This window comes from Aedes albopictus, chromosome 3, assembly GCF_035046485.1.
Source record: "Aedes albopictus strain Foshan chromosome 3, AalbF5, whole genome shotgun sequence".
NCBI classification, from domain to species: domain Eukaryota; kingdom Metazoa; phylum Arthropoda; class Insecta; order Diptera; family Culicidae; genus Aedes; species Aedes albopictus.
The window spans coordinates 252,494,935-252,513,483 of record NC_085138.1 but is presented as its reverse complement, the minus strand read 5'-3'; the positions used below and the strand labels follow the sequence as shown (position 1 = coordinate 252,513,483).

The 18,549-nt window shown below is 40.3% G+C and overlaps 1 protein-coding gene across 1 annotated transcript in view; it reads left to right on the top strand.

Moving 5' to 3' along the window:
- LOC134291860 (uncharacterized) overlaps positions 1-18,549 on the top strand; it is a gene marked incomplete in the record, with an annotated part of 268,136 nt that overhangs the window by 159,944 nt on the left and 89,643 nt on the right. The window contains 1 exon segment of the mRNA XM_062860195.1: positions 8,122-8,229. Coding sequence (XP_062716179.1) covers positions 8,167-8,229 — 63 coding nt within the window.

Below are 18,549 nucleotides of genomic sequence, written 5' to 3'. Positions count from 1 at the left end.
CAACAAAGAAGGCACGGCAACAACGCTTTGTTTTTTCGTTAGCAGATAATGACAAAGATTGCTCCCGAGTTTGTTCGCAACAAAAACGGTAGGAATATTTGTCTCGTTCTGTTCACATCGTGATTTTCGCATTGTTTAACAACTGAAACTCGACTTTATGGTTTGCCAGAGTCTTAATTCGTCCAAATGCTTATGAATTCGATGATGTGAATCGAAAATTTCTGCAGATAAGCTGGAATATCAGCAAACGCACGGAGTGCCTTTGTTACCAACATGCACCGCTTAGGACAAAGCGTTTGTTTTTCGGCGTGATCCGTTTTTCGTACCCTGTGCACAACACATGAACAGCCTTTGATAAAAAGAAGGTAAATGATGAAAAATTTAGCAATTGGGTTGTTTAGTGAATAAAATATTGCTATTTTCTATAGCCTAATCGAAAGAGCTCATTTTTCTGAGTATAACGTGATTTTATTGGATTCCAATACCTTTGTTTTGATGGTTTAATTGACAAAACAGTTTTAATTTTCGTGGATAGAATGACAGTTCAATCGATAAAGTGACAGTTCGACCCGAACAAAAAAATTTCCGCATACAAACTTTAAATGCATTTTAAAAATAGTTCCCGGGCTCCAAAAATTATGAAATTTTGGATTTCGACTAATTTTTGGGTGGAGAATCCGATTATGAAATAATCCGGATACCCCTAAACAACCCAATTCGGTCGCCAAACAACAGTGTTACTGGAAAGAACAGTGTTATTTTAAAGAGGAAACATCTTTGATTTTGCTAGCGATTAAAGGTACAATTTATGTAACAACGTTGGTTTGTTGGTCATTACGCCTAATGACGATTCTCTCTTATTTCCATATGACCTAATGACATTCGGCCTAATGTCATTGGGCCTGACGTTCAGAATTCTTAGGAACAGCGTACGAACCCTCCTAGGATGTTAGCTTTTTCGCACCATAATGGTGTAGTGCACGTTCAGCGTGCCTGCCTGTGTCATATTGACCCCAACACCATACTAGGGTTAAAGAAGGTAAACTTTTTTTCAGAAAGGTATCAGATTTGATTTGATTACGCATGAATCGGTGATGGGGCTAGTAAAACTTAGCAGAGAAAATAATTTGTTGTTCCATTATTATATGTGAAATATTAAATTCCGCGAAATGGTATTCCGCGAAACAGTACATTCCGCGAAAAGTCATTCCGCGAAGTGGTATTCGGCGAATTGGTTCATTCCGCGAAATGTTACACCGCGAAAAAAAATTCCGCGAAATGGTTTTCGGTGAAATGGTATACAACCATGTATGTATGTATGTATGTATGTATTTTTTTTCCTCCCCTGTTGGGGAAATTAAGCCACTGCCACTGTATGCATGTATAATATTTTTAGTATGCACCCCCAAATCTTTCCGACAGAGGGTTTGAATTTGGTTTTGGTAAAATATCGATTATAAGGCAATCATTGTTATTATTATTATTCACCGTCTTCGAAAAAAAAAAATCGTACAGACTGAACTCCTTAATACTAATTTACAATTACTTAAAACTAAACAATTCTTCTTAATCGATTTTTAAAAACTGTTTTGGACATATCGAAGTCGAATTCTTCAGAAACAACATTGAATGCGCGAATACAAGAAACAATTGGGTTATTATAACCATAATTAGAGTGGTGGAAAGGGACAACGAACATGGGGACATGTCGAAGTTGCCGCGGAGGAACGTAAAAAGGAATTTGTTCTAGAAGAGTAGGACAATCAATGGTACCGGTTAGAATGTCAAAGACAAAAAGACGTTGCAACTCTACACGTCTAACCGACAGCAGTTCCAAGCTAATCAATTTACAACGATCTGAGTAGTCAGGGAGATTGTTCGGGTCATTCCAAGGGAGTAAGCGTAGCGCAAAACGAATGAATTTTTTCTGCACGCGTTCAATGGATAGTGTCGGTGCGGCGTAATAAGGAGACCAGACAGGGGCAGCATACTCTAGGATGCTTCGCACTAAACTGCGAACGGGATTGTTTGCGCGAGTGAAGGATATGACTTTACATTTTGCGTGATTGACACGCATACCATTGTCGCTACACCATACCAATAAGGCATTGATGTCCTCTTGCAAAGCGTCGCAATCAGCCGGCGAACATATTACGCGATAGAATTTGAGGTCGTCGGCAAACGAAAGTTTGAACGATGAAAGGAGTAAGCACAAATCGTTTATAAATATGTTAAATAACAGTGGACCCAACACGCTGCCTTGAGGAACTCCGGATGTAATGTAAAGTTGACGGGACCTTGCAGAGTTGACAACTACGTGTGCCGAACGACCGGTGAGATACGAGAAGACCCATTCCGAAAGCCAGTCAGGATAGCCGATGCGTTTGAGTTTTTCGATTATCAAAATATGAGGCACCGTATCGAATGCTTTTGCAAAGTCGACGTACACTGCGTCCACTTGTCTTCCAGCTTCCATTTCGTTAATCAGTGAAGGAACGTAGCACATCAGGTTAGTTGACGTTGAGCGGCGTTTCATGAAACCGTGTTGGTTTTCAGAGATTAAAGGCGCGGCAACAGTGTAGAGAACATTATGCATCAGCTTTTCAAAACTTTGCTCAAGCAACATAGAATGGATACACCACGATAGTTCTCAACTTGGTTCACATTTCCTGATTTGTGAATGGGAACGATGGTTGCAATTTTCCAAGCGGAAGGGAATGTCCTTTCACTAAGCGATCGATTGAAGAGAAGTGTTATAGGGATTACGAGTTCAGCTGCGCACTTTTTTAGAAGCAGTGGTGGTATGCCGTCCGTTCCGGATCCTTTCTTGGTGTCAAGGGTACAAATAACATTGAGCACATCTTCCGGAGAAAACTGGATAACTGGAAAGTTGATATTGTACGAAAGGATATGCGAAAAACAGTCTTGGCGAGGTACGGGAGACGATTTGCAGAAAACATTCTCGAAGAATTCGGCGAAAAGGTTAGCGACTTCACCATTACAACTAGCCCGGTTTTCGCTGTAGCTAATGTTGCAAGGGACGCGAGCCGAGGATTTCAGTGATTTCACGAAATCCCAGAAACGATTAGGGTCCTGCTTGACGCTGGCTTGAATCCCTGATATGTAACCGTTGTAGGTAGATTGCAGAAGAGATTTGTAGGTTGACTCAGCTTCTCCAAGAGCGATTCGATCGGCTTCCGATTTAGAGAGGAAGAATCGTTTACGAGCCTTCCTCAGTAAGTTACGAAAATTCCGCAACTCAGCAGTCCACCAAGGTTTGTTGTAAGCTGAATGAAGCGAACGTCGTCGTTTGCGTGGTACGTATTCGTTGAAAATCTCGAACATCCTGTCGTAAAATGCGGTAGATAATGCATCAATCGTTCCGCACTGCGTGAGAAAGCTCCAATCAGCCTCCCTGAAAGCTGATTTCAATTGATCAAAATCACACCTGTTGAAGTCATAGCCGGTACTGTCAATATCCTCTTCAAGCATGGCTGGAACAGTTTCGCTCACGTCAATAAGTAAAACGAAGGGCGCGTGGTGATCGTCAATGGGTAAAAGAGGCACGGGAGGTTCAACTAGATCAAGGAGCTCAGGCAGACTAGACTAACGAAGACCAGATCGAGGAGTCGTCTATTGATGTTTCCGATGCTGTTGATTTGCCGCATACCGATAGAGAACAAGGATTCGACGAGAGACTGTTCCTGCTCCGATGAAACGTTCGAGGGAATAAACCCGTTCAGCTCGTCATCCCACTGCCAATGTAACTTTGGAAGATTGAAATCACCTAACGACACAACAATATCTTTCGCCGATGCACTATTTACGAGATGCTGCACTGCGTTTGCATGGGCAGAGTACAGATCAACGGTTGACTTAGGGGGGATATAAATAGTAACGATGTAAAGTGATTGGCGACCTAACCTGATTCGAACGGCAACTTGCTCAAGTTGTTCGCAGTTGGGCAATGGGAACACTTCACAGCGGAGGGGATCCTTCACAGCGATCAGAACACCACCACCTCGTGTATGTTGGCTGCTTGCTGTGCTGCGGTCGCATCGGAAGAACGTGTAATTGGTAGCAAGTTCTGCACTACAGATGTCATCATGGAGCCAGGTTTCGGTGAGCACAAGCACATCGTAATCGCAACTGGTCAACAGCAGACGAAGACGAGCGATTTTAGTGCGCATCCCTCGAACATTCTGGTAGTACAGTGACAAACCTGATCCTGGCATAGCTGATGGAGCTGCCGATAGTGAGGCAGGAACGTCGCGGTCGCTGCGGTGATTCGTGTCGCTGGAATCGGTAGGAATTAACGGGACGCTAATGTTCTCAATGCACGAATACTTGCCTGCGGGGACAGGTTGGAAAGCCCCCTCACCACACTCGTACGCAGGACCGGGATGGCTGCGGGTCGCTAGCAGGAAGGGCTCGACTGCGACGAGGGGCTTAGGGGCTCCCATGGGGCTAACAGGCGTGCATCCCGGTGGTGAAGGTCGTGTTGTGGGCAGGTTAGCTGTAGTCGGCATGTGATATCGATGGGAACGTTGGTTCAAATCGAAATTAGAAACGGATGACGTCGTACCTCTGGAAACATCGAACTCAATTGGAAGGAAGTTGTTCGGATTGCATTTGTACTTGCCTGCTTGGAAGGTTCGGAAGACCCCCTCTCCATACTCATACACGGGACCGGGATGGCTGCTGGTCGCTGGCAGGAGGGGCTCGACCGTGATGAGAGGATTGGAGGCTTCCATGAGGCTTGCAGGCTTGCATCCCGGTGGTCGGTTGAATGTTTTGGGCAGGTGGTCGTCTGACGGCGAGTGGTTCCTATGTAGGCGTTGTGTTCGCCTATTTAAAACAATATATGAAAAATGGTTGAAAAAAAAAACATTTTGAAACATTATTGTTTCGCCAAACTCGTGTCATTCTTTGTATGTTTTTGGGATTCTGATTGATCTATTTTTTTTTTTTGGGTCTTTCATAGCTTAGTATGTAAATTCACAGATATAATTAATCACCATGCTGAAGGAAGTTAGATTCGATTGCGGTTTCGTTCAATAGTTTTGCAGCATATTTGAGTTGTTTAAGTATTTTGTGCAACAAGTATCTCTTTAATAGCTCCACAATGTATATGGACAACTTCAGTAATGCTGTAACACGCAGAAAAAAGCATGGTAAAATCAAAAATATTTCAGGTAAACCCAATCAAATTGTCAATTTGTTCTGGCAACAAAAATAAAACTGTTTGGAGCAAACCGAACGTCACATTTGAAGCAAATTCAATCCATTTTTGAAACAAACATGCATCTTCTGACAAGTTATGTTAGAAACAAATGTAAAAATATTTGTTTTTGTGGCAGGTCGGCCCCACGGAAATATTTGTTTCCCAATTAAATTTACAAAGTCATTACCTTCTCTAGGAAAACCCACTTCCCGCGTGGCACTTTCAATGCCAACATCATGTAGATAACATATACGCCTCCGAAATCAATGGGATATCATGGAAACTTTTGGTGTAACTTGACTTTTTTTGCAAGAGGAAATCTTGTTTGGTGCTGCAGCTGGAACTTGAGAGTTTTGTTTATGTTTTCGACGGCGGAACGGGGCGCTCTTCAATGGGTTATGTAGAAATCAATATGTAATTGAGTTAGTTTTAAAAATTAATATTTTAGTTTTAAATATTTTATCAGTTTACCGAATAAACATGAATATTTTTGTATCAAACGAACGAAATTTGTATCCGTGAAAGAAAAGTTCTTAGTTAAAAGTTGTGTATTCCAGCTGAGAACCAGGCCGTCTTCCAGTAGGGACGTAATTGAATGAATAGAAAGAAATGTTGAACCACCCGGTTCGACTGGCAACATTTGAACGAAAGCCAATCAGGCAACACTGCAAATAAGTTCATCCTATGTAACTTAGCATCAATAAATTCATTCTTGTCTAAAGCGTAATAGCGTCCACACGTGTTTTGTTCTAGCTTGACTGAGTCCCCGTTTCCCTCGTCTTTCCGTAGCCTCAACAAGAAACACCTTTCATGGCTAGAGTTAAAGGATGAACATAAATTAACATTAAATAAATTAATTACACATCGATATACTATCCTTAACCATGTGCGAACTTTTGCTCCGCACAATGTGAACTTTTGCCCCCAGTATGAGGCAAAAGTTCGCATTGGAGCACTCTTAATGTTATTACTAAAACAACAGAAGGAACTCGAAAAAATCTAGTAGTACGTTTTGAAGGTAACATGATAGGGACACGTTTAACGAGGAAAAACGTATAATAATTATTTTATGAAAATTGTTAGGTGCGAACTCAACAACTTTTCCGAAGACACTATCCTTCCAAATTATCAGGGTCTTCAGCTGTCGCATATCGTAACGATTGTTTGGCAATCAAATATGGTTCCTGAGCAATTTATCAGCAAACAGTTGATGGTGCCTCTAGCGACAAAGTGATCAACAAATCATATGAATCAAATTTATAAATGGTAGATCTTTTTAAGGCCAAAAACGGAAACCGAAATCCCATTTAAGCGCATTCCTATTGGGGAACATTCATAAATTACGTCACGCTTTTAGGGGGGAGGGGAGATTGAGCAAAGTGTGACAACCCATACAAAAATATAATAGCTATCATACAAAAAGTGTGACGTACATAGTGGGGAGGGGGGGGGGGGGGGGTTGAAAATGGGCAATTTTCACGTGACGTAATTTATGGACGTTCCCTTGCGAATGGTAATGTAATGTAATGGGTAATGTAAAAACATCCCTTTTGGAGGAATTCTAGAAAAAGTTTCTTAAGGAATCCCTGAGAAAATCCTGGAGGAACTCCTGGAGGAAGAAAAGAAAAAACTACACAGGGATCTCGAGGAAAATTCACAGATTGAACTCGTTGAGGGATCGTAGATGGTACTGTTTGAGGAATTCCAGAACGAACTTCCAAAGAAATCTTAGAAGAAATATCAGGACAAATCCCGGTAGAGTTCCTGGAAGGAAACCCTGAAAAAGTCAAGGAGATACCCAGAAACCCATGATTTTTTTTTCAGATTTTTAGAACTTTATTGTGATATGAACTTGAAATCAACTTCTAAAAGATTTTTTGAAATCATCTTTTGACAGCTGGGCAACTGCTTGACAGCTCCGCCCAGTACATAATGCAACGAGGGGTGATTCGGCAAATCGCTCCCATACAAACTTCAAATTTATTTTCAAATAGGTTCCCGGACACCAAAATTCAGAAAAATTTGGATTTCGGCTCAGTTAGGCATGCAGATTTAGAATATGAAATTATCTTAACATCGCTAAAGAAGCCAACTTGAGAAATCCCAGAAAAAAAACATCATCAGCATAGTTTTCTGGATGAATTAAAAAAGAAACATCCTGGCTCCTGTGGAATTCCAGAAGAAAAACTGTAAACAAATCTCAGAAAAGACACCAAAGTTAATACACCAAAAAATGCTGTGTTCCAGAAGGATCTTTTCTCTGAAAAAAAAATCTCTAAGAAACCTCAGAAAGAGCAATCCTATTCTTGAGGAATCCTAGAATTAATATCTGGAGAAATGCCACAAATAATACCTTGGGTTGGGGATCTGAGAGAGATCTGGGAATCTGAAAATACCACAAAAAAAAACTCAGGCCGAATACTAGAAAGAATTACGGGCGTTAAAAATGGGAAGGAGGATGAATTTCACTTATCTGTTTTTATTCTTTTACAAAAGACTTCCACTACGGAATGCCACAACCAAGCAACGAACCCCACCAAAGAACAAACATCAGCCTGGGATGCCGTTACCGTGTAAAATATGAATTTCATGTATCCATAATCATCTTTGTCCCATTATCTTAGGTACATGTTATTTTCCCTCAGAAAACAAAAACCGAGGAGGAACATTTTTCCGCTTCATTATGATCTTCCGAGCAAACATAGGCCACCAAACGAACGACGATGATGACAGTCAATAATGCAGCAATGCACGCTTGCAGTTTTGCATCTTTCCCCTCAACCGCAGACCAACAAGCTGCAACTCACCATACACCCATCACAATTATTCATACCATTTTAATGCATCTGGTTTCTCCATACTCACGGTTCTTCGTCTTCTTCCTGCTCCCTTTTCAGATCGAAATCAATAGACCATGTGAAACAGGACAAATACCCCCAGACATGCATAATGAGTCTACAGTACAATCGACGAGGGACAAACCGCTCCCCAACAGTGTACCAACGGTAAGTGCAGGCAGCGGCAGGGCGCGTAAAATATGCCTCCCCGACAAAATGGGAAAATTCTTCATTAGGCTCGCCGCGGCGGCGGGCGATACATAAGAACCACTGAGAACATGGTTCGACGATCTGTACGGCATCAGTTGGGAATTTCAAGTATGCTCAATGTTCGCATCAAAAACCATAATTATCGCTGGTGGGAAGGGTAGCAGGAGGAATAACTGGGGCGGGAACTGCATACAATGACACGCAGATGCAAGAAGTGCAGAAGCGTGCGGTGACGAGACCAATGCGACGACGACGAATGCGACGTGCTGATCGCTATCAGGTGTGTCATCTGTTATTTGCTCACGTTAACGATTGCTTAGGGCTGGTAAATATGACATGTTTTAAGTCGTTTTGAGACAACATACACCGTGTCCAATAAGTTCTCCTACAAAATACAAATTTAGAAAATATAATTTTCTTTCACATCTGTGATTCTTATTAAAAAAAATAAATGCATGTATTGAAGGGCCACATAATACTAAATAAATAAAGGATACGGTTTATAATAACATAGGCGATCAGCAAAGAAGGATAAAGGACTGTTAGTTCCAAAACATATGCTTTATTTGATCAGTATTAGATGGCCTTTCAATAAATAAATTTACTTTGAAAATCCAAATTACAGATGTGAAATGAATTCAGTTTGATTTTGTATGAGAACTTATTGGACACGGTGTAGATAGTTTCAATCCAACAAACAGCTACAGATTCCGCTAACATTCGAATAACGACATACATTTATAACCTAGGCATGGACTTATTCAAAAGAAAATTCTCAGATTGTTACTTAGTTGGAGGTTTGAGTTGTTTCTGCTCGGATAGCTCAGATCAATCTTGTCCAATCTTTACCGACATATAGAGTGGAAGTACAGTCGAAGTACTAACTTTCGAGAAGGGAACTCCTATTCTGTTGAATCCGGTGTTTGCTACTTACAGGAAACATTATATGTAAAATTCAGGTGTCATGCTTCGAGCATGTGTTCTTGTCACCTGTGCAATCGTCAAAGCACTCATCTTTAAACTAGCTACCAGAGAAGGATACTCTGGCTTAATAACTTTCTTCGAAAGCGTCGGATTGCTATGCGATCTTCGAAGGTATTGGTAAAGCTTCCTACAGAACGCAATCCTTGTTTTTGAGGAGTAATGAAACGATCTTTGATGATTTGAAAAAGCAACTTTCTAAGTATAGTAAATCCTATGTAAAATGTGGACGGTGTATCCCAAAAGTGTGCATTGTTTGTAGAAGCAAATAGTTACAGGCCCATCAGTTTGACATTTTCACGGCGCCGGCCACGTCCTTATGGTGCTCAAGAAAGAGTAGGTATGTTACGTCGACAACCGTTGCTATTGCAATCCGTGGAATCCACAGCATAGTAGGGTAGGTAAGGTTAGAGGAGTTACCTTTGGTACTGATCCACTCCATTGGAAGATACGCCTCATGTTAATCGTGGAACAGGTACAATTTATTTCGTCGCGATATTTATCCCTCACCACAGGGGCATTTACGCTGAAGTCGTTCAACATTATTCGCGTTCGCGCATCGTCCGCAATCGATTCCAGTTTATTTTCACAATACTTACACCACACAGGAGCAACGTACTCATGACAAGGAGTCTATCAATTAGCATTAGCATTAAGCAAGTCGCACAAATTCGTAGGTGGTACAACCCTGGATCGCTGTTATGAGGATTGCATCCTTCCTGTCCGTTACCAAAGCACAAAGAATTGGGACTAATCTCTGACTCTTAGACAAGATTGACGCAATCTTCCAACGGTCAAGTGCTGTCCTGGCCACGTCCTTGCGACAGCTGAGGGATGGGAAAGGAAGATTAGTTGGACACCTATGAAAGTACATAGAGACCTCTACATTCTTTCAGGCCTAGGCGTCACGGGAATTTGGATGTTAGTGGAAGGGTAAAGTTCAAAAGAAACGTTTGGTCAACGTTCAAGTGCACAATATATGTGGTTGATTTCTGGTTCCTTTCCGAATTTTATCCTTTTTGGTTGTTCAATTTTAAATCTGAAATCCTGCTTTTGAAAATAAAGTTAAAATTTATGTGAGGATTAATTTCAAAACAAAACTACAGGAATTATTCCAGACAATTAGACACACACGTCCTGCTCAAAATGTTTAGAGTTTCTGAAATTCTTTCCTTAACTGAAAATGTTTCCGGAAATTCGGCATTACTAGTAAAAACATTGCATTGGCTACGCCTCCAGCAGTCCTACCAACGTTCAGAGGTGTATATTTTCGAGAATCACTTCTCGAATTCGTTCGGCCATACTTCTAGAAATGACTTCATAAATTAAAATAAAAAATAATAAGTTCTTGGAGATTTTTGAAAATTGGTGATACCCTGAGAGAATAATAGGAAAATTCCCAAAATAAATTTCAGAAAACTCCTAAGAGACTTTTTTTGAAGTAATTCTTAAAGAACTTCCATAGTAATTCTTGGAGAATAGCCTCAAAAACCTTGGGGATTCCAGGAGTAATTTATTGTCATTTCCCGAAGGAATTCCTGAAGAATTTCATAAAATACTCTTGTAGAATTTTCACTAAACTCTTTGAAGAAGTCCCGCGAAATTTTAAAGGATTCTAGGAAAAAAATGAAAAAAATAGGAGGAAATAACGCCAGAAGTTTCGTAGATAATTTTCGAGGGAATTCATGGAGACTTCTCAGAGGAATACTCGGAGCATTACCGAAAGAATTCTTGGGAAATTTTGGAAAATTTTACAGAATACCCGAAGGAACTCTTGAAGAGTATGAAATTTCAAATAGTTTCGCGGAGAATTTCCGAGATAATTTATGAAGTGTTTCCATAGAAACACGTGAGGATTTCCCGGAGTATTTCAGGAAGAAAAATGGAAAAAAGAGACACTACACCGTCTTCAACCAGAGGTTGCACAGACTGAACAAGCACTAACATATGACAACGGACAACACACATAACACCCAGTCGCCCAGTGGAGAATTTTCCGTTTGACGAAAAGTTTTCCCCGACTGGAGCGGGAATCGAACCCACACTCCGAGGCTTACGAAACGCCTAGGTGACTGACGCCTCTAGCCGCACGGCCACGAAGCCCACAAAGATAACGTTGGAATCAATGACGAGTTGCAAGATGAAGGTTTGCAGAAATTTTAGAGGAACTTTTAGAGAAATTTCGAACGAATTCTTGAAGCGATGAAGAAATTCCAGGATTCCTAGTAGAAAAATTCTTGAGGTTTTTTTTTTTAACCCTCAAGTGATCGCACTGTTGTATTTTGTACAACACGCTGAAGAAATATCGCTTTTTGTACTCAGCATTGGCGTGGTGTTGGCGATGGTGGCCAACCGCGCGAGCTACGGAAGGTTAAGAAAAATTCCGAAAGAGATTTTGAAGAATTCTCGAGAGGTTTATTGAAGAATTTATTATATATTCTTGGAAAATTGCCCGGAAGTTTTTCGGAGGATTTGTTGGGGAATTTCCATACGCTTTTAGAGAAAATTCAAGGAGAATTTCTGAAAGAAGCCTTGGAGACTTTTTTTAAATTCTTAAAGAATTTCCAGGAGAATTATCGGAAAATCATCGGTTAATTGTGGAGAATTACTCAATTCTGAAATGAAAAGATTCTAATTCTGAATGAATGCTTGGAGAATTGCAGAGGAGATCCTGGACAAATTCTCGAAAAATCCCCTGTAGTACTTACGAAGAAATTCAAGAAATTCTTGATTTTTTATAAGATTTTTTAAAGAATCAAAGGAGAAACCGTGGAGAATTCTCAGAGAAGTTTTTGAAAAAATCTTTGGAAGCAGTCTTGTAAAATTGCCGGATTTTTTTTTTGATTATTTCCGGGCGGAATTCTCAAAGATTTCTTACCGCATTCCTTGGAGAATTCCTGATAGAATTCGTGACAACTTTTTTTTGGGGAATTCTTAGAGAATTTTAAGGGAATTATCGAGAAAACATCGAATAATCATGGGGGAATTCCTCAAAAAAATCTTGCTTAATTTCTGAAAAAAATAAAGGCTTTCTAGAGGTTTTTTTAATACCAGAAATATTTTTTGGACAATTTCTTAAAGAATTCTTGAAGAATTGCGGAGGAGATCCTGGATAAATTCTTGAAAATGGAATTCACGAAGAGGTTTAGGAAATTCTTGTAGCTTTTCCATAGCATTTCTTGAAAATTCAAGAAGGAAAACTCAAAGCAGTTTTTAGAAAATTCCTTGGATACATTTTAAGAGAATTTCCCAAGACATTTTCGAAGGATTTTCGGAGGAATTCTTGGAGTGTTCTAGAGGCATATCTAAAAGAATTCCCAAAGGAATTATCGGAAAACTCTCGGATGGATTCTTGTAAAATTTTCAATGAAATCCTTGGGAAACTGTCGGGTGATTTATTAGAGAATACTTCTGAAAAATTATTGAAGGATTCTTGGGATAACTCTTAGAGGATTCCTGGGTTTGTTTTGAAGGAATTCCCGAAAGAGTTCTGGGAGAATTTTAGTGGGGAACTCTCGGAAATATTCTTAGAGGACTCCAGTTCGCGTTCGCGTCCAAGCTCGCGGTGGATTTTTTTCGATTTCACTGAGGAATGCATGGAGTAGTTCCCGAATAATTCTTAAGCAGTTCGCAGAATAATTCTTGGTGAATGACAAGGAGTCTATCAATTGCGTAAAAAAATACAAACTATCCCTCCATAATAATAAAAATCCCACCGAAAGCTGCCTCGCACACACGTCACTTTCCACATTTGCTAAACATTTCAGTACCGACGAAAACACCTTCTAAGATGGTGGTATTCCCTAAAAAAGAATCGACTGAAGATGCTGAAACAATATTAAGTTTTCGGTATGTAACTACATGAGGTTACTCCACAGCTAAGATTGACTTGAGATGAGGGTCACATAAGGTAACCCTTCCCACAGTGGCTATCGAGACGCTGTATCGATCTCAGATCTTAAGGGTCGGCACGCTTATCCTTGGTCTTTACCGGATTCAGGAAACACTTGGATTTCACACTCCTGTATATTTCTCCAAACTTTGTGCACTTTCCATCTTCTAGCTATCTACCTTCACTCTACTTTGCCCAAGTCTATGCCAGATGTCTTCACGGCGAAGGGTGACGCATTTTGGGGTAAGGGTTCACCTCTTTGGTAGTGGTGAAACCACGGTATAACTACAGGGTTCTGTGGGAAAGGAGGGGGAATTCCAGGTATTATATGATTCATGGAATCATCTAGATTCTAGATTACCTGTGTCCTTGGAATCTATCACACACAATAGGCACACATTAGACACTAGAAGTACAACGGACTTCACTAGTGTCGATCACTTGGGCAAATGACCGTTTCTTAGGACAACTGAGGATCTCCAAGATCCTAATGGCCTCCTTTCGCTACCATCGTCTACGTCCATTATTCAGGCAAGGCAGAATCATCTGGTGGCTAATGTTGAAGAATCGTGGAAGCTGCTATTTATGGCTGCGTCCTTTCCAGGTGACCAGCAAACACAAAGAAAGGAAACAAACAACACAAACACTTTCCTGAATTATAATTGAACAAACAGACGAAAACTTCACTAGACCGCACAGTGGAGCACCTAGTACATCAAAACTGATCAAAATTATTTTGACGCATTTTCACAACCCAAATGCAACCCAAATTAGTAATGAAACGTATTTCATAGTTTTCGTATTTTTTTATTTCGTCATTAGGGTGACCAATTTTATGATTGTAAAAGTCAAGATTTTTCGAAACTAAAATTTTTCAAAAAATCACAACTTTTGAACCAGTTGACCGATTTTAAACTTCTTTTTTTTGCTTGAAAGCTGTTGAGTTCTAGTTTTCAGCAAAAATACGTTCAGAGGGCCAAATAGTGTTTTAAGGCAAATAATATCATATAATAATATAATTATCACGATTTTTTCAAAGTGTTGCAACTTTTGAAATCGGAAACATCCGGAAGGTTTTCTTTCTGCATTTGAAAGAGGAACAATAGTTTTATCATACACTAAACGCAGATTTTCCGGAAACAGCCGGAAAATCAACTTATTTCATTTTTAATGTACGGTAAAGGATTCCATCAAATATTTTTTTCAATATTTTCATATATTGTATGTAAATTCAACGTCAATTTGTTTGGGTTTCAAATTAACAGAATAACAACATTAACCTTCTTTAACAAACTGCATTGTTGAATTGATTGACAATCAATTTCATTCACTTTGTACGGTCAAAACTAGCACGCGCTGTGAGTTATATCAAAGAAAACGGCTAAACTTCAGCTTCACTTAACCTCTTCTGATAAGCGTGAACAAAACATTTGTACACTGCTTAACTGTCAAACGATTACACGATAACTACACTTGGCAAAAACACAACGGAAAACCCAATTACTTCATTTTGAGTTTTTCCACTTATGATCAGGTTTTGATGTGATTTACTCCAATGTGGACCGCGACAAACTCTCGCAAACCTGCTGAAGGGGTACTACGAACCGTTACACGTACGTTGCACGTGTTCGTGAATGGCCATAACGATTTTGATAGTACCACACTAGACATATTAAATTATCGATGTCAAATTGTTTTTATACTTCTAGATGAATTTTACTTAGGTAGCTATTTACGTATAACGTATCTAAAAACGTAGTCTTATTGTCTGATGTTTGTGATCAGCAGCCTTGTGGGTAATTTAATCAATGTTTTTTTTTCTGTATTTGATTTGTTTAATGTGGAATTGAACTACATTCTTCTTTACGTGTTTATTGCTTTAAGTCCAATATTAGAACTGCAAAAATGTGTAGACATTTTTTAATTCTAGGTGTTTTCGAAGGAGCCTCTCTGGGTAAAGTCATTCCATTCGAAAGGAAAATCAACACCTTACATGGCGATCGTGACTTGGCACATAAACTGCTGCTCTGTTACAAGTATGGTTTGGGACCATTTTGACAGTACAACCTATTTGCAGTACAACTTTATGCTAAAACTCAGTCAATTTTATAGCATTTTTTGTTAACAGTGGGGTATCAAACAGTATCTAGCTGTGTACAACAATTCATGTCAATTGGTGTAAATTTGACTAAGTTATAACGGAAAGCGCCCAAAACAGGTCCCCCATGACCAAATAGTCTCACCAGTTCATTGGAAGGAGGTCCAAAAGGTTTTGCTGTGGATGTTGTTAGTTTGTGTTGCGTACATATTCAGTAATGCTTAATGAAACTGGCAACACTGAAGCAAGATTGATGACTACAAACACCGGTCCTGCCTATTATAAACGATCATTTAGCAGTGTGTTAAGGACAAGGTTGGCAGAATACAAAGATGGCCGCCTTTAATTTTACTTGACTTTTATCACAGCAAAAATCTGGAGATGTATCAAAAGTATTGATCTCAAACTGCTACTCGTTGTTTGCTTACTCGCAGTGAACACTGAGTAGCTTTCTCAGACCAATTTGTTTGATATATCTTCTGATTGATTCTGATATATCTTGATTTTTGAATTTTTTTAGAAACATTTTTGAAAGACCTTTTTTGACACGTGATAAGATATGAGTTCATGTAGTATACAGAGCTTCCACATAGGTAAAACATGTTATTACAGTTTAGGAATCTATTCGAGGAATTTACTTACTCCAGTTCGATGTAGTGTTGGTTTTTGGAGCTCGCAAATAACTCTCATTGTAGACAATCTACGGTTCTCTGAAATCATGGCATGACTTCAATTAGATCTGCAGTACGTTGATAAAACAAACATTTTGCAAATTTTCAAGTATTGGTGCAATTAAGAACGATAAAAACAATTGAAAATCATCCGTGGTGATTATTTCGAGTAATCATATTTTGCAAGAACGGATTCCGACAACCCATCGAGAGATTCAGAAAATATAAACAGCAGTACAAGGTGAACACATGTTCTAAAGATGTCTTCGATGACCTATGGGGTCAATAAGGAAATCATTTCTCGTGTTTAATGTCATTTGAAAATAACAAACGTAAATGTAGACTTGGATGGTTCAGAAATGTTCAATATCCCAAGAACTCAAAATTGGTTTAGAAGAATCTCAAAATCGAACCTGTAGCAATTTCACTTGAGAGAGTTAATAAAAGACGTATGGATTGGCTGTATTCTGAAGAACGAATGAAAAGTTTTATTCAACTGTTTGGTCTATTAAACAATCGTTGCTAGGGTGAGTGTCACTATAATAGACAGTCGTAGGTTACTACAATTAACTTCAATCTCAATACTCCCCCTTAACCTACGATGCCAAGCATTTTCTTGAAATTTTCATGAACTTGCTTTGTTAGAGGCTTCGTGAATCCGTCTGCCGGTTGCTGCTTCGTTGAAACGTAGTCCAGGGTTACATTTCCTCGATTTAGCGTCTCCCGTACAAAATGATAACGAATATCAATGTGCTTCGTCCTCGGATTGAAACCTTGATTTTTGGCAACGCAGATTGCCGACTGATTGTCGCACATGATCGGGACCACCTGCTGCTCGTCGAATTGCTCGAGTAATTGCTGCCACCAGAGAGCTTCTTGTGCAGTTCTTGATAGCGCAATATATTCGGCTTCACACGTCGATAAAGCCACGGCGTCCTGTCGCTTGGAGTTCCAAGATCCCATTTTGGTAAAAACGTAGCCCGTCGTAGATTTTCGTTCATCTGCATCTCCTCCCCAATCCGAATCGGAATACGCCGTTAGAGTAGGATTGTAGCATGTGGAAAACTGAAGACGGTTGTTCAGTGTTCCTTTTAGATACCTCATTATACGTTTTACTGCTTCCCAATGACGACGTCCAGGATTGCTACTGAACTTACTGACCATGTTCACGGCGAATGCTATGTCCGGCCTTGTTGCGTATGCAGCATACATTAAGCAGCCTACCGCTTCCTTGTATGGAACTGCCCGCATTTCTTCCGCTTCCTCTGGATTACTTGGACACATTGTCTTGTCTAGTTTGGCTGAAGGATCCGCTGGAGTCGAAACGGAATTGCAGTTCGCCATGTTGAACCGATTCAAGATGTCTTCCAGATACTGCTGCTGATCCAGGAATAACCTTCCATTAGAACGATCCCGCGTTATCCGGAGTCCAAGACACAGCTTCGCTTCTCCTAAATCCTTCATCTTGAAATGATTGTTCAGAAATGCCTTCAGTTTCTTTTTCAGTGCTTCATTATTTGTAAAAATAAGGAAATCATCCACATAGATAGTTACAAAATTCATCCGTTGGTCATTGATTTTGAAATACAAGCAGGGATCTATTGAAGATTGTTCCAAACCAAATTCCTTCAAGGCCTTGTCCAGCTGGAGATTCCAAACACGACTTGATTGCTTCAAACCATATAATGCTTTTTTTAGTTTGCACACTTTGGCAGGATCTTCGACAAAACCGTCTGGTTGTTCCATATAGATCGCCTCGCCCGTAAGTTTTCCTTGCAGAAAAGCACTCACTGCGTCCATTTGTTCGATGTCCAGATTATGCTCCACTGCGACTGCCATTAGATATCTGATTGTTGAGTAGCGCACCACGGGAGCATAGACCTCGTCATAATCAATGCCATAACGTTGGGAGCAGCCTTTGACGACCAACCGTGCCTTGAATCGATCCACTTCTCCGTCAGGTCCATACTTCATTTTATACACCCACTTATTGCGGATTGCCTTCTTACCCTTCGGTAAATCTGTCAGTTCCCATGTATGGTTTTCATTCAGAGCGTCTAATTCATCTCTCATGGCCGCCATCCACTGTCCTCGATCCGGTCGCTGCATAACCTCCGCGTAACTAGTTGGGTCAACGGTTGAACCAGTGCGCTCCTGGTCAGTGAGCACTGGAGTTGGTTCTGCAAAATCATCGGGAACAGTAACCGAACTAAGGTACACAAAATCTGAATACTTGCTTGGGGGTTGGCGCTCCCGACCGCTGCGCCTTAATCCATGCTGCTCTTCTGCGGATCTATCAAGTTGCGGTGGGAGCGCGTCTGCAGGCTCACTAGCAGGTGCCACGTTGATGTTACGGCCAGAAAACACAGCGTTATTGGTTTCTTGAACTTCATTCTCCTCAACTTCAAGCCAAGAATGCAGCTCCATGAATTCTACTGGTTGCTCCGGTTTGTCTGTTGTTGACCGTCCTTCATTGATGAATACCACATCTCGGCTAACGATCACTTCATTTGTTGATGGAAGGTACACTCGAAATCCTTTTGAAGCTTCACCGTATCCGACAAAGATGCCTTCAACGAACTTCGGGTCGAACTTCTGCCGCTTCTGCTTTGGACAGTGAACCATTACCCGAGAGC